This window comes from Lygodium microphyllum, chromosome 23 (assembly GCF_053477565.2).
Source record: "Lygodium microphyllum isolate KBCC chromosome 23, Lygodium_microphyllum_v1.1.10, whole genome shotgun sequence".
Classification (NCBI taxonomy): Eukaryota; Viridiplantae; Streptophyta; class Polypodiopsida; order Schizaeales; family Lygodiaceae; genus Lygodium; species Lygodium microphyllum.
The window spans coordinates 5,654,749-5,672,272 of NC_141157.1; the positions used below are offsets into that span (position 1 = coordinate 5,654,749).

The following is a 17,524-nucleotide window of genomic DNA, read 5'->3' on the forward strand; positions in this document are numbered from 1 at the left end:
ATATTGTTATTGTTGATTGTTGATTTGTTGTTGTTATTATTATTATTATTATGATATGATAAGTAGGTGTAGATTATTTATTGTTATTGTATTGTATGTTATTATCTTTATTATTGTTGGTTGTTGATGTTGATGTTATTGTTATTGTTATTATTAACTACTTAAGTTATTGTATGTTATTATTCTTATTTTATTATTGTTGATTGTTTATGTGGATGTTATGTTATTGTTATTGTTAATTAATGTTACTTATTGTTTTCTTATTGTTATTATTAATTGATAATTGATAATTGATGTTATGTTAATATTATTGATCTTAATTATTGATTATTGATGATGTTGATGTTGATGTTAAGTAGATATAGATGTTGATGTTGATGATGTTATGTTAATATTGTTAAGTTAAGTTAATATTATTATTATATTATTATATTATTATTGTTATATAGTTATTGTTTTGTTATTATTATTATTATTATTATTATTGTTAATTGCTAATGCTAATGCTAATTAATATGGTTATTGTTGTAAATATTGTTATTATTGTTATATATTATTATTATTATAGTTATAGTTATTGTTATTAATATTAATATTTATAATATTATTATTGTTATTATATTATATTATTATTGTTATTGTTGTTAAGTTATTGTTATTATTATTAATTAATTAATGTTAACGTGAATGTTAAATGTTAAAAATTTGATTAATGTGAATGTGAATGCGAAATAGTGAATGTGAATGTTAAATGTTAGATATTTGATTGATGTGAATGTGAATTATTATTATTATTATAGTTATTGTTATGATATGATAAGTAGGTGTAGATTATTTATTGTTATTGTATGTTATTATTATTATTATTATTGTTGTTGTTATTTATTTATTGTTGTTATTATTATTATTATTAATTAGTTAAGTTATTGTATGTTATTATCTTTATTATTGTTGGTTGTTGATGTTGATGTTGATGTTATTGTTATTGTTATTATACTTATTGTTTTGTTATTATTATTATTGTTAATGGTTAAGTTTGCTTTATTAATATTATTAATATTAATGTTGATTGTTATTGTTATTGTTATTGTTATTATTAACTACTTAAGTTATTGTATGTTATTATTATTATTATTTTATTATTGTTGATTGTTTATGTTGATGTTATATTATTGATAATTGTTAATGTTAATTAATGTTAATGTTAATGTTACTTATTGTTTTGTTATTGTTATTATTAATTGATAATTGATAATTGATGTTATGTTAATATTGTTGTTGTTGATCTTAATTATTGATATTGATGATGATGTTGATGATAAGTAGATATAGATGTTGATGTTGATGTTGATGATGTTATGTTAATATTGTTAAGTTGTTGTTGTTATTATTATTATTATTATTATAGTTAATTAGTTAAGTTATTATTATTATTAGTTAATAGTTATAATTTATTTATTAGTTGTGTTATGATTATGATTATGATGATATGATTATCATGTTATTATTATTTATTATTGTTTAGATATTATTAGTTTTTAGTTTGTTGTTAGTTTATAGATTATTTTATTGTTGTGGTATTATTTTATTTAGAGTGAGATATTGTTTTAGTTATTATTATTTTATTGTTTTAGTTATTATATTTTATTGTTATGAATGTGAATGTCAAATAGTGAATGTGAATGTTAAATAGTTAATGTGAATGTTAGTTTGTAGTTTATTTTATTGTTGTGGTATTATTTTATTTGGAGTTAGATATTATTATTTTAGTTATGTCAATAGTTAATAGTTAGTAGTTAATGTTATAGCTAATAGTTATTAGTTAATAGTTATAATTATAATATAATTTATTAGTAATTACTAATAGTAATTATGTTATGTTTTGATTATGATTATATTATTATAATGTTATTATTTATTATTGTTTAGATTTACATATTGTTGGTTTTTTAGTTTGTTGTTAGTTTATAGATTATTTTATTGTTGTAGATGTAGATGTAGATGTAGATATATGGATAAATAGATATATAGAATATATAGATATAGATATAGATAAAACAATATAAAATATTAGATTAGATTAGATAGATATAGATATTAGTTTATTGTTATTGTTATCTTATTTTATTATTGTTGTTATCTTGCTACTAAACGTTTTAGGATATGTGTTTTAAGACATGGAGTGGAAGGTAACTTTAAGATATGTGGAGCTAAATTATATAAGATAACTAGCGTTCCTGGCCTCAACGGTCATGCCCTCCCCACCCCTAAAGTTATACCAATTTATACTAGCTTTACTCTCCTCTGCTCACAACCCCTCTATCTCTCATCACATTTACACCTGAGCCCTCTGTATCCGTTATTGATATTAAATATAGATGTAGAAGATATAGAAGATTAGATTAGATAGATATACGTACAGATATAGATATACATATGCATATACATATAGGTACAACTATCCTTCAGAACTCATTACGATTTGTGGGGTTGGTGTGGATGTAGTAACCCTTCATGGCATTAAGAATCCATTATTGACGTTTTTAAACTTAGGAGATTGTTTTATTGGTAGGGGTGGGGAATGTTGCATTGTCTTGGGGTATGATTTTCTAAGGATATTGTGTGGTGTGCACCGTGCAATGTTAAGTGCACCACCTAAAATACCAACTCACTGGTCATTATGGCGTTGGCTTTGATCCTTGACTGGATACAGGAGCCATGAGAATTTGCTTCAAATAATCCAAATGCATCTTGAAGACCCACTCGAGTCATATGGTTTAATGCACGTATATTTAAATTTAATGCATTGGAAGTTAATCTAATATCATCTAGGATTTTTCATTGTTTCTAATTTTTAATATAAGATAAGAATAGTTGATATGCACCTTGATGTTGACGCATGTGTTTTGCGCAGCATGGAGGGAAAAAAAGTGTCTGTAGCAAGTGATGTGCAGTGCGCTCCCAGTGTTATAAGGAATGTGTACAAAGGGAAAGAGGTTATAAGGAAGAAGGCAGTTCGTCGTGCACTCAGGCACGTTGGAGGATATGAAAGTTCGGTTAGTTTTTTGAGAGTCATTCATCGCTTGGATGGGCTTGAGAAGCAAGTAAAGGCACTCTTTCGACGTCAAAGGGCTTCAGTTTCCCTTTGTGAGAGCATTGATAGCCGTCTACAAAGGATTGAGAGAATTTTGGAGGAGAAATACGAAGGAAACCTTTGTGATGGGGTGAGGATAAAGGATGAGTTGGAAGAAATCAAGGGTTACATAGGGGAGATATATGAACATGTCCGCAAGTATTGGCCATGTATTGGATCCTTGGATGATCATGATGAGAAGATGAAAGATCTTATTGACAGTGCTGGTCGTATAGAGGATGGCGTATGTGAGTTAATTGCTCACAAAAACGAAAACGTTTCCTTTGATGTGCAACTTACTTCTTTGAAAGTTTCCCTTAATAGGTTTTCGGCAATGTTGACCCAGATGAATCACCGTGTGGGGTCATTGCCTTTCACTCTAGAGCATTGCCCTTGATGTGTGATTTGCTTCTTTTAAAGTTTATCTAGATAGGTTTTTGGCAATGTTAACTTGGATGAGTCGTTGCTGTATAAGTGCGTCCTTGAAAATCTCCATTTTGAAAAACATTCTCTCTTTGAAATTGAAAATCGCCACATGCTTGATATATATAATCTTTGCAAGACTTTTTAAATGAGTTGTGTTTTATTCGATTGTTGAAAATCTCCATTTTAAAAAGCATTGTCTATCTCTTTCAAATTATTAAGATAAGATTTTTTTATCTCATTTTAATAGTTTATATATATTTCATATTTTCACCTTGGTATTTATTCATCTTTGACACATTCGAGCCTTTGGCAAGATCTATGTATGGATCTACACGAATGAACATCCATTAGTAGGGCTTGGCTGGAGAGAGAGAGAGAGAGAGAGAGAGAGAGAGAGAGCGTCGGAGGAGAAGAGGTAAGGCATGGCTATATATTTCGTGAGTGTCATGTGCTCATGTATGATTATTTACACGTGTTTGTGTATGACTATTCTTTTGTCTTTGAGTCCAATACACTTTCAATTTGTGGTTTTCGGTTGAAAATGTGTTTGTCTTCAATGGCTTTGAGATTGAGATTTCTCTATTGGGACTCTTACTTATACTCTATTGAAAGTGTAGTGTAGTCATCATGGAACAAAGCAAAGCTACGGATGATGTTCCAGACATAGTGCATTCGACTCCGTTGAATGCAATTGATTTGGTTGAATCAAAGAAAACAACCACAACATCATCTCTTCGACGCTTGCCTGCTTGGAGTCGTTCGCATGGGTATGGGAGATAGTTATTCTAATAAGTTGTATATTTTTTCCAAGGTATTGTGTTTTTTTTTTGGAGATAGTCATTAGTGTATTTTGTTGCAGCCAAAATGTGGAGTTCAATGGAGTGAATAAAGTTAATGTGCGAAAGATGAAAGAAGTGGCGAGGCAACAAGGAGGGCATGTTAGTAAATCCACAAGGACATCAACGATCCGAAGAAACACAAAGGCTGCTTCAAGCTCTTTGGAGTTTAAATGCCTCGAGACCAAGATGAATGAGTTGATGGAATTGCAGACGAGTTTATCCACTCGTGTTGATCATGCACTTGCTATTTACTCTGCAGAGTTACATGAACAAGCTAAGGGTTTGTTTGGTGTTGTGTGCAAGATAAAGCACACCTAGAGTGTTCTTCAACAAGTCTCGAGTGGTTTGGGTGGTGAAGTGAGGGAACTTTCAGCAATTGTCTCTGAGACAAGTAGGTTGATGATTTGTTGTTGAATGATATGTGGGCATCGTTTTGGGGGCTTGGAGATGGCCACGAGCCTGTGATTTGCCAGAGGGGTTGTCGACTACCATTTTTGTAGTTCCAAATGAATGTTAATAGGTTCAATGCCTTGCTACAACAATTGAGTCGTCAAATGAATGGTCCCAATTGAGAAGGATTCCCTTGGCGGAGGCTTATGATCTATTATCGTCTCGCTTATATCTTACTTGAAAGTGCTTGGACCAACGTTTTTTTTTTTGTGATGATGTGTGCTTCCTTTTTGTGAAGCTTATATTGGTTTTAATGTAACGATGTGATATCTCTTTCTTGAGGTTTGATCTCTCTTTGTCTCTCTTCAACATTTGGATGAAGGTTATGATCTATTGTTGTCTCGCTTATGAAGATATTGAAATGCTTGGGCCACTGCTTTTTTTTTAATTATGTGTGCTATCTTTTTTTGTAACGAAACTAAATTGAGTAGACTGTATTGGGTATCTACAGTGTGGTGTGATGTCTCTTTCTTAATGCTTGATATCATGTGAGTAACTTTATTCATTTTTATGGTGTAATGCATGCGAGTAATATTTTCTAATTCTATGGTCTAATTGTAATATTCTCTCTGTCCCTCTCTCTCTTTCTCTCTCTCCAGTGTTTGCTTCAATTTATTGGGGGTGATGCATTCTTCTCTCTTTTAAAGAGTTTGTAAACATTGATCTGTAGTTTATTTATAGATATAGATATAAAGTAATATTCTTTGAAAAATACGTTTCAATGTCTAGGTACTTGCTATGGATTGGAATAAGATTATGTATTCTTCCTCTTTTCAAGAGTTTGTAAATTTTAATTACGTTTTTATTTTTAAGTATGTATATATATATATATATATATATATATATATATATATATATATATATATATATATATATATATATATATATGTATATGTATAGCCTCTTTCTTGAGGTTTGGTCTATACAAATACTTATTATGTCTTAAGTATCCTAACGTTTTATAGTTTGTTGCGCATTCATGTTGAAGAGTGATGTTTGGGTTTGAGTTATAGTTTTCTTTTAAATCTTTGGGTTAGATATATCTAATTGTATAGAATAATAAAAATATATAATGATTCTAATTTTGATTGTTATTGTTCCTTGCACGTAGGAGGATTGTGCTGATTTAAATTGTCGTGCTGTTTTTCGATTATGTGATTCTAGATTGATTCTACTTTTAAGTCTTTTTGGAAATACTAATCCCAATCAAGTCTCTGCTTGACAGAATGCATGTTTTCTCTTGATGTGCAGGCTTTGTGAGAATCCAAACCATATGGGATTAAATAATCAGAGAACTAGCAGGGATTATGTATTGCGTATTCATAGGCATAAACTCAACTCTACACAATATAGACGATGACAGATTGCTAGGCTTAGGGCTCAAATGGCAATACATGACCGGAGGGGGTATAAAGAGATGTGTTCTACTATAGTTGAGTGCCGAAACGTTTTGCAAGGAGGGGCTCTAAATCATGATAGCTTGATACGTGAGGGACTTCACAGTTTGGTTGAGCAACAGTTTGCTAATGATTATAATTGTGATGCTGGAAATCACCAAAACTTAGGAGATGCTATGATTGATGAGTCACGTGTTAATAATGCTCCAACCTTTAGTGCTCGAAATGGGGGTTTTTGCTCCATTTTACATGCTTTGCCTGCAATGGATATTCATCCTGCAACTATAATATTGTTGTTTCAAGACCTGATTATGCATTCCATGGGGAGTCTTTCTGAGATGTGTGAGCGATGTTCGGCTAAATTGTGGAGATGTGAGGCTCAAGTGCAGGGGTCAGTTTTGTTTGGTAAACATTGTTGTCGAAATGGAAAAGTAATGTTGCCATGGTTGCAAGATCCACCACAACTATTGCATGATTTGTTGCATGGTATGCATCCTCAAAGTAGAGTATTTAAAAATAATATACGAGCATATAATAGTGCTCTTGCATTTGTGTCGCTTGGTGCCAATGTTGATGAGCTTTTGTCTGTTGTGGGAAATTCTTATACCTTTAGAGTGCATGGCTCCATTTATCATCGTATAGGCCCTTTGATTCCTGATGTGCAAAGATAAGAAAGGCCAAGATTTGCACAACTTTATGTTTATGATACTGAGCATGAGTTATCTAATCGGTTGGATGTTATGCCTAATTTATTGCCAAACTTGCTTGGGGAGCTTCAGTCTATGATGCATATGCATAATGTATATGCACAAGCTTTTAGATCCGTGGGTATGCAATTGCAAAACAATCCCTTCCATGATTTGAGAATGACTATTTTTGGGGTTCAATGTGCTAATAGACAATACTCAGCTCTAGTGGCAACTGAGGTTGCAGCTATCATGCCAGGACAAGGCAATGAGAATACTCTTGATCGTCGAGACTACATGTTTATAGTCGGGATGGATGATGTATTGCTATTTCAAACTTGCATAGGGCATATATGCCAATGCTATACGTTCTTCTTTTTCCTATGGGTGATGATGGTTGGCATCTAAAGGTACCTTATAGTGGTGTTAATGTTCCAATTAATATACATGGATTGTCTAATAAGGACTGTGTTACTCAGATGCAATTTTATGCATTTCAACTACAAGTGTGTGAGGACACTGAGGTGTGCATGTTGCGGGGTGGCCGATTGTTGCAACAATTTATTGTTGATGCTTATTGTAGTATAGAGCAATGTAGGTTAGCTTGGTGTCGTCAAAATCAATCAGTTTTGCGCTTGAAAGTTTATAAGGGCTTGGTAGATATGGTGGGAGTGATGGATGATGGGCCCATGGGGATTGTTGGTGCCTCTATTGGAAAAAGGGTGGTTTTGCCATCTTCTTTTACTGGTGGGCCAAGACACATGTATCAGTTGTATCAGGATGCCATGGCTATAGTGCGAAGTAAGGGAAAACCTGATCTGTTTATAACCATGACATGTAATCCAAAGTGGTTAGAGATAACTAATGCTTTGTTGCCTGGACAGACTGCTTATGATCGTCCTGATTTGACTGCTCGGGTATTCCATAAAAAACATGCTGATATGATGTATACATTGTTGAAAAGGAATCTGTTTGGAAATGTTGCAGGCTATGTTAGTATGATTGAGTTTCAAAAGCAGGGGCTACCACATTCTCATACTTTGTTGATTTTGGAGCATCCTTTTAAACCCTCTAAAGCATGCCATTATGATAGATTTGTTTGTGTTGAGTTTCCTGATAGAGCAAAGTTTTCAGCTTTGTTTGAAACTATCTCAAAATGCAATGTCCATGGTCCTTGTGGTGTAATGAATCCCAAGAGCCCTTGCATGCGCAATGGTTGATGCACTAAAAATTTCCCTCGGAGGTTTGTGAATGTAACAACTGTTGATAGCTCTGTCTATCCTTTTTATAAAAGACGAGATGATGGAAAGACAGTCACAATAAAGGGTAATACTATTGATAATCGATGGATTGTTCCATACAATCCGTACTTGAGTAAAAAATACAATGCACATATAAATGTTGAGGTGTGCTCAACGATGGCAGCTGTTAAGTATTTGCATAAGTATATATACAAGGGACATGATCGTGCAACAATCAAATTTTTTGTTCGAAACTCAGGGTTAAATGGTACGACCATTCGTGAAGTGGATGAGATCGAGAGTTATTTAGATGCATGGTATGTTTCTTCTTCAGAAGCGTGTTGGCAAATATATGACTATGCATTACACAATGAGAAGCCTGATATACAACGGTTGCAGGTGCACTTGCCTTATGAGAATTATGTAGTGTTTCAAGATACAGACAATATATCAGATGTTATGCAGAATGAAGATATCAGGAAAACTACTCTTACAGAATGGTTTGTGTGCAATCGTATTCATCCAGAGGCTCGAGCTATTCGGTATCAAGACTTCCCGGTGTATTAGGTGTGGAATGCACAACGAAATGTATGGACGAAGAGAAAGCGTGGAAATATGTGTGGTCGGATATACTTTGTGCCGCCCACATCTAGTGAGCGTTATTACTTGCGAATGCTCTTGACAGTGTCTCCAGGATGTATGTCTTTTGATGATTTGCGTACTATTGGCAACGTGGTGTACAACACCTTTAAGGAAGCCTGCATTGCAAAGGGCATGTTAGAGGGTGATGATGAGTGTGTTGTGTGCTTGGAAGAGACTGCATCTATACAAATTGGTGCCCAATTGCGTGCTTTATTTGCTGCAATTTTGGTCTTCTGTGCGCCTGCGCAGCCTGGTCAGCTCTAGGATAGGTTTATGTCACTGATGGTGGAGGATATTTTGTATAAGTTACAGCTAGAGCATGTGCATATATCTTCTGCAGTTCTACAACAAGAGGCATCGAATAGGGCTTTATTGCATCTTCAGGATCTTTTGCGACAATATGGGCGAAGATTGTCTGACTTTGATGGATTGCCAAAACCTCATCGAAATGATTCTCAGTTGTGTGCTAACCCTCTTTTAGAAGATGAATATGCACATGATATACTGGAGCAACGTAGAGTTTGTGTTTGTATGGAGGCAATGTTGAATGATGAACAAAGGATTGCATATAATGCAGTTATAGGTGCCATTGGTGGAAACTTTGGGGGTGTTTTCTTCTTGGATGGTCCTGGTGGATCTAGAAAGACATTTCTTTACAAGTGTTTGCTTGCTAGGTTGCGCAGTGATGGTCATATAGCATTGGCAACGGCATCATCTGGCATTGCTGCTTTACTTCTACAGGGCGGTCGTACTGCTCACTCAAGATTTAAAATTCCATTGGACTATGTAATCGATCCACCTGTAATATTTCTGTTCAGAGCGATCTTGCTCAACTGTTCAGGCAATCCAGCCTTATTTTATGGGATGAGGCTCCCATGATGCACAGGTTTGCATTTGAAGCTGTTGATAGAACTTTAAGAGATATTATGAGCTATGATAAACCATTTGGTGGAAAGGTTACTTTGCTTGGGGGTGATTTTAGGCAAATCCTGCCCATCGTGATGAAGGGCTCCCATGAAGATATTGCTATGCGGCACTATGTTGCTCTCATTTATGGCAGTATGTTAAGGTGCTAAGGTTGTCTGGGAATATGAGAATATCGACCGTTGGTGGTGTAACGGATAATGGATTTGTTGCTTGGATTCAAGGGATAGGGGATGGAGTGGGTATTACGGAGAATTGTGATAAGTTACATATTCCATCTAGCATGGTATTGAAAGGGTGCTCTATTGAAAACTTGGTTAATAGTGTGTACGGTGAAGTGTCCGCGGTGAGAGACTTTGGGGCATATTTTAGTGAGCGTGCTATACTTGCAGCGCGGAATGCAGAGGTGGCTTCTTTGAATCATTGTGCGTTGCAATCGATGCCATGAGAAGTTATACAGTACTATAGTGTGGATTCAATTGCAGAGGCGGGTGATAGCTCATTTTTGTACTCTGTAGAGTATTTAAATACACTGGATCTTGGAGGTGGATTTCCTCCCCATCTATTGTTATTGAAGATGAATGCACCTATTATTCTTCTTAGGAACTTAAATCTAGCAAAAGGTTTATGTAATGGTACACGGTTGATGTGTAAGGCATTCAATAAAAAGGTGATAGATGCTGAAATAATAACAGGGACAAATGTAGGGGAACGAGTTTTTATTCCTAGGATCACTTTTATTCCTAGCACCTTGCAATTTCCATTTGCTATGAGGCGGAGGCAATTTCCTATTCGATTGGAATTTGCTATGACAATCAATAAGTCGCAAGGCCAGACATTGTCTGTTGTTGGTCTTTACTTAAAGACACCAGTATTTACACATGGACAGTTGTATGTTGCATTTTCAAGGGTGAAATCCTCATGCGGTGTGAGGGTGTTATTAGATGAGGATGGGATCACTATGAATGTCACGACGAACATTGTGTACAAGGAGGTACTTCAGAAGATGCAATGAGGTGCATTGCTTTTTTGCAAGGATGCATACGGAGATGAATTTGAATTTTGATGGCTTTGTAGTCCTTGCTTGGTGTGTATGTGAGATAGCCTCAAAGCTGTATTCGGTTGGCATATACTCGATGGTAATTGAGTATATATATATTCCCTATACTGTATATAAGTGTTTGCTTGACTTTTGTAGAGATGCCTACTCCAAGCTGGGGTTATTATCCACCTTCTGAGTATCAGAAGGAACTGCAGTGTGACTTGCGCACAGTGACAATGGATGATATTATCAGAAGAACGCTTGCAAGGGTCGTTGAGCGTTTGTATGATGATGTCAACATAGAGATTTTGCTTCTAGTCTTTATTGAGGTGGTGCATTGTGGGTATACTCAGTGCTTTCGAGTGCACATGGGTGAAGCTGAGCAAGACAAGAGGTTTCGGCGATCTCACACTGATAGAATACCAAGGGGGTGGCCGGCATATGAATTTAAGGATCTCAGTTGTTTTGTGATGCTACATCAAGCTGTGACAATGCCTGCCAAGTGGTTTGCAAGTATTAAGCCAGGTATTATTATTCCACTGTTAAGTGATATTTGTCAATTGTTTGATGTGTTCATGTTTACGTTGTGAGCTTTTGAAATTGTAGGCGCAAAAAAGAGAGGAAAGACTATCATGTTCCCTGTACCATCACCGGGACGAAGAGTGGCAATGGAACTTGCTTCTCCTGAGCATGCTGTGTTGGAGAATGGAATTTTTCCCAGTGATTCCTCAAAGAAAAGAAAGCTTCATTTTGGTTAGGCCCGATGGAAAGTTTCAACATCTTTGTAGTGTTTGGATGTAGATGTATCTATATCTGTATCTATATCTTTGTAGCGTTTGGATGTAGCGTTTCAACATCTTTGTAGCGTTTGGATGTAGATGTATCTATATCTATATTCATAGGTGTAATCAAGAAGTGGTACTTCATGGTTTGTTGATCCTTGGATTTATGGTACGAAGTTTTCAACTCTGGAGCAAGATTTGGTTTTGGCCTTTGCTTCACCTATCTGTATTTGAATCTTGGATATGCTTACGCTTGTGGTTCATTTCAATGTAGCAATGTTATTTTTGATTGTAACATCGAATGATCATGTAGAGTTGCTTCTACCTATTGTGCATAGCAGGTATTGTTGTTTTAATGTTAAGTCCCCTGTACCATCAACAAGACAAAGAGTGGCGATCGGACTTCTTCGCCTGGCCATGCTATATTGGAGAGTGGAAATACTATTATGTCCCCTGTACCATCAACAAGACGAAGAGTAGCGATTAGACTTGCTTCGCCTGGCCATGCTATATTGGAGAGTGAAAAAATTTCCACTTATTTCTCAAAGAAAAGAAAGCTTCGTTTTGGTTAGACCCTATGGAAATTGTAAATTGTTTTGTAACATTTAGATGTAGATGCATAGGCACAATCAAGGAGTGACACTTTGTGGTTTGTTGATACTTGAAATTGTGGTGCAAGGTTATTGGTGCCGTCTCTAGAAGAAACTTTGGTTTTGGGCTTTGCTTCACCTGTGTGGGCTATTAATACTGAGAGCTTGGACAAACTTAAATTTCGTTTGACCGTAGGAATGTTATTTCTCATTGTAACATCTAAGGATACAAGTTGTTTCTAATTGTTGTGCAGAGCAAGTATAGTATAGATACAAGTCTATAAGTTTGGTGCATGGTCATTGCATGTATATATGAGTCTATGTACTTTTTGATGCAAATGCATATTTGGCCTTTTATACATGTGTGTGTGTGTGTGTGTGTGTGTGTGTGTGTGTGTGTGTGTGTGTGTGTGTGTGTGAGAGAGAGAGAGAGAGAGAGAGAGAGAGAGAGAGAGAGAGAGAGAGAGAGAGAGAGAGAGTGTGTGTGTGTGTGTGTGTGTGTGAGTGAGTGGATACAGAGGGGGGAGGTGTAAATGGGATGAGAGATAGAGGGGTGGTGAGTAAAGTAGAGTAAAGCATGTGATGTTTTTGTGATAGCATTATCCACTGTGCGATAGGGAAGCACAGCAGCTTCACTTCCCTCGCACCCCGCAAGCGCGCCAGGAATACTAGTCTCCATGAGGCAAATGGCTCCTAAGAAGAAAGTCGTGGGAAACGTAGGCGTCCAAGCCACCGGTAATCCTAGAGGGGCGAGCGGAACGACCAACACAGCACCCACAAATCAAGCCCAGGTTCTAAGCGTTAAAAATTAATTTAGGAATTATTTCTCGAGGAAGGGATGAAAGGATTGATGTCGTGCATAGGGTTTTGTTTACTCTAAGAACTAAATTGCATGCGCGAAACAGTAGAGGTTGGAATTCACATAAGATTTACTCACATAAAATGATAAGGTTATCGCCTCACTTCACATAAAATGATAGCTTTTTAACCAGTCCAGTGCATGAATAGTCATTTAGAATTCACATTTCGCAATCATGGTTTAAAAGAAACACATGAAATGTGAATTTTTATTCATGAGATTCACTTGCATCGTTAGACAAAACCCTAGACTTTCATAGATGCAAGTCACATGTAATCTGGTGGTGCATTAGGAATGTGTATAGTTGCCTGCGAATTGTTTTATCGATCTTGCTGTGGACTATCGCAAATGGATATGCTCCTAGCTTAGTTGAAGCTGGTGACCTAACCCTAATTGGATTGTTGACCCAAGTTATGCTTGGCAAGTTGAAAAGGTTGTAAATCCCTTAAGCAAGTGTTTTTGATACATCCACTTAAAATTCTGATTGTGCATGCAATGGGATTGCGATGCCTTGAAGCAAGAGGTTGTGCATTCAACTGTTTGTTAATGTGGTTTTGGATGTTAACCCAAGGGGGAGTGTTTGATAATTTCATGGCTGGGTCTGAGATGACTGATTGCCATGGAAACGAAAGGGATGTTTTCCCTAGCAATTGTTACTATGTTGTTTGCTTCAGCTATGGTTGATTTCCTAAAGGGATAATTAAGGAAGGATGGCGCTAGCTAACCCCCCGCGAGCTGCCAAACCCTAACCAAGGAGGTTATGAATCCGCGCCGGGAATGTGGACCGAACTCGCCGCGAGAGGTCTCTCCATTGAAATTACTTGGTGTAGGAGGACGCTTGGGTGCCAGTGGGGGCTCTATCCGTAAATCCCAATTCCTTCCGGCCCTACAGAAGTGTTCTACGTGACTGGAGATGGGATCTCGAGGCCTTGATACTAGTTACAAGGTGGAATCTTGGAAGGATAAACCTTCGGGTTTTATTGCCAGAAGATGGAAGGATTTTTCTGCGGAGGCAAAAAGGAGAACTTAATTCTCTTGTATGGGCAGGAGACACACATTAATCTAAAGATAAGTTAAGGAAGTGTTTGATCTTGTTTTAACCTATCTTCGTATTTATGCCTAAATTACGTAAAGGAACCTGTGACTAATGGGTTAATTAAGGAAGTTGCTTTTATGTGTCAAGCATAACGTGGTAGGTAATTAGATAACTAAAACAACCCTCGAGGGAAGCGTGGTTGATGTGACCAATGGGTCTATCCTATGGAAGGGTGGTCTCAATTAGCCGAGAGCTTTCCTTAAAGGAGATGTTAACAGGAAATGTTAGGGTCTATGACCTTAGACAATGTTGACTAGGAATCCGATGTCGAGATCCTAATGGGAATGGCCGAATTAGTTCCGTTGCGAGCCGACTTGAGAGATCCTAGTTGGCAAACCCCGTGTCATTCCTTGGGAGTGCCGGGCGGCGTCTTCTGGATATATCTCTTGATGGACTGCTAAGACATGTCCCGCGATTTGAGGAGCGGGCACGTTACATTAGAACATATACTATAGTTGGCACTTGGCCTCAGCATTAGATCTAGATAAAAACTTGTGCATCATACATGATAAAATGAACCAGTAAAAGATAGCTATCCCTAGGTTAAGGCTTCAATCAAAAGAGACTAAAAGATCTACTCAACTATCAATTTCTTTAATAGGCATAATTACACATGGACATGGAAAAGGTAGATAAGGACATTTCTCACTCGATCTATGGCCTCACAATTCTAACTTCACAATTTCCTCATTGTCGTTGTGCTTTAGGAACTTGGAGCAACTACACGGGCATACAAATGGTGATCTACAAGTAGATGGAATGCGGAGATCAACCTTTGTGCTACTAAATGCCCTCAACTCGAAAAAAACACTAGACCACCATCAAGCTGTTGCACAAAATAAATCATGCATGGAAAACAATACACTACATGATGGCCATCATCATTTCGAATGATTGCCAGAGAACTTACTACTTCAACTTGATAATTGTGGATCAAAAAACAAAAATCGCTATCTCTTTTGTTGCACAAGGAACATTCAAGATGATCCAACTTGGGTTTCTCATGGTGGGTCATACACATGAAGACATTGATGCAATGTTCATCAAATTTTCAAAGAAGCTAAGGACGAGCGTGACCTTCACTTTTCCTCATCTTATACAACATTTTCAATCATACCAGATGACAAGTCCTACACCTTTCTTGTTGACACATGTGCTTGACTTTAAGAGATACATTGAGGGATACTTGTGTGATTCCAAAGATACACTTGTTGGTCACTCAAAACCTCTTCAATTTCGATTTTATATGCAAGGAGATAAACGTGTCATGCAATACAAGATGCATCCAAAGTCCCTAGACTGGTCACCAAGAGGTGGCATTGAATTATGGAAGAGAGACCTTGCAGGAAAGCCTACTGTTCCAAAGGGTGTTCCAATGTTGCTGCCCATGTTTGAGTACGTTAAGGATCATCAAGAAGTAGTAAGTGGAGTTAAAGATTATTTGAAGTATTGGGAAAGATGGTCAAATGTACAAGGACCGAAAGCAGAGTTCACAAAGTTTATAACACTAGTGATTGATTATTGGAAACATATGATCTATGCTCTTCAAACTCCAAATGTCCAAGAATATTTATTTTTCATAGATTTTTGGCCAAGAACACAAAGTGATGTAACCAATATAGATGTAGATAATGCAAATGACTTTATTGGATTGGAAGAGTTGAATGATCACTATTGTGGTCCTTTGAGCAAACGACCCAAACATGCATTTGAACCAATGCTTGATGTTAAGAAAGATGACTTTCTACTTATTAGACCTTCAGTTCTAGTGTATCCAATATGGCTTGGTGTTGCACAAAGTGAGGTCGATACAAATAGAAATTCCAAAAACTTCAACAAGATACATATACAATATTGGGCACTAGTTTGTAGTCGTCAAAATGCTACAGATGCAAAGGTGTATTTTAATTGTTGGGATAAATATTGGATGTGCAACAAAAAAGATCTTGAATGATGGGAAACAATAGATAGCATTGTCTTCTCTTGGATAAATAAAGGCACAAAATCTCCCAAAAAATTTAAAATTCCCTCAAAGGTTGTATCGAAGGCCAAAGAAAGTCTACAAGAATCCATCGACTGAAGATTTTCCTTGAATATTTTCAAAGACATTAAAACTAAGGTGTCTATTAACACCACCTTTTTGAGTTTTTTTCAAGCTCTTGGAAACAACCATAAGCAGTAATACGTTCCATTGTACGAAGTTTCAAATTAATAAAATTCCAAAAATTCACAAAATCCATTTTGATTTGGAATTTCCATATTGATGGGAAATTCCCAAATTCTCGAATATGGAGTTTGACGCTAATAATGATACAAATAGCGATGCAATTAGTGATGTTTTATGATGCACATATTGATGTAATGTTTTTAGTGGTCCGTCGAGAGACGAATCTAAGCGATGCAGTCCGACACTCCCATGGAATGTTGCGGGGTTTTTCGCCTAGGGTTTCTTGGGTCTGCCTTTCAACGAAACGTTTGCGGTCAAACCCACTAGGATCGACTTGAAATCTGGGTTCCTAGTGGTTAAGGTCTCCTGACAGCATTATAGCATTCGGTCCTGGACATCCTACTTTACGCAGAGATACCCAAGCTGAAGCAGACCCATGCCGCACTTGGTTCAGAGAGAATGGGAAACAAGATAAATGTGTCGCTCAACCTCTCTACTCGTAGGGCATAGTCCCATTCTTGTCCCGTAAAATGGTATGAATGGGGGTTCTAGCCCAACAATTCCTAAGGGTCACAGACGTGGGTAAAACCTTATGAAAAGCCTCCCGGTTCTCTAGGATGGATGACGAACCCGTCACGGGTTTCGTCCACTCGCTTCCCTTAATGGGAGTTCTTTAGTTATCTAATTAGGTCCTATCACATTTATGTGTGACATTTAAAATTGGCTTCATTAATTAATCCTTTTAGAGAACAGGGTTTGCTCGGGTAATGTATGGCTCAAACACAAATACAGAGCAGGCAATCCTTTGACAAACAAGTTCAAATGAATTCCTTAACTTATCTTCATGTTAATCTTTGTCTCCTGCCCATACATGAGAAATTATGTATCCATTCTATCCAACAGAAGTACCCGATCCAAATCACATGGCACCATAATTTCCATCCATTATCTAGAATAAGATCTTCCAACACCCTAGATGTTGTGCTCAGAGCAGTCTTCAACTCCATTCCGGACTAGACAAGGGGTATCCAGAGCTCCACCTGACCCCAAGTGGCCTAGGAGAGAGACACAAATTCCGTGGTTGGCCTTTTCACCACTCGACCTTTAGCTTGTGAATTGAGCAGTGCCCTCTCAGGTTGAAGCGTAGTGTGACCTTGGAGATGATCCACCTGCACAAAATATCCTTCCTTAATTAACCCAATTAAGAATCAAGCACAATCAAGGCAATCGTCCTAATATCATCTTCCAAG

General features: G+C 36.6%; 1 protein-coding gene across 1 annotated transcript; it reads left to right on the top strand.

The window, feature by feature from the left end:
• The first annotated feature begins 8,349 nt into the window (after positions 1 to 8,349).
• On the top strand, positions 8,350 to 8,739 carry LOC148015831 (uncharacterized). Its single transcript, XM_087664823.1, has one exon. It carries the CDS (start codon positions 8,350 to 8,352, stop codon positions 8,737 to 8,739), a length of 390 nt encoding a protein of 129 aa, XP_087520949.1.
• Positions 8,740 to 17,524: the final 8,785 nt, after the last annotated feature.

Coding starts and splice junctions, on each gene's coding strand:
- LOC148015831 (XM_087664823.1), top strand. CDS start 8,350: ATGGCAGCTGTTAAGTATTTGCATAAGTATATATACAAGGGACATGAT.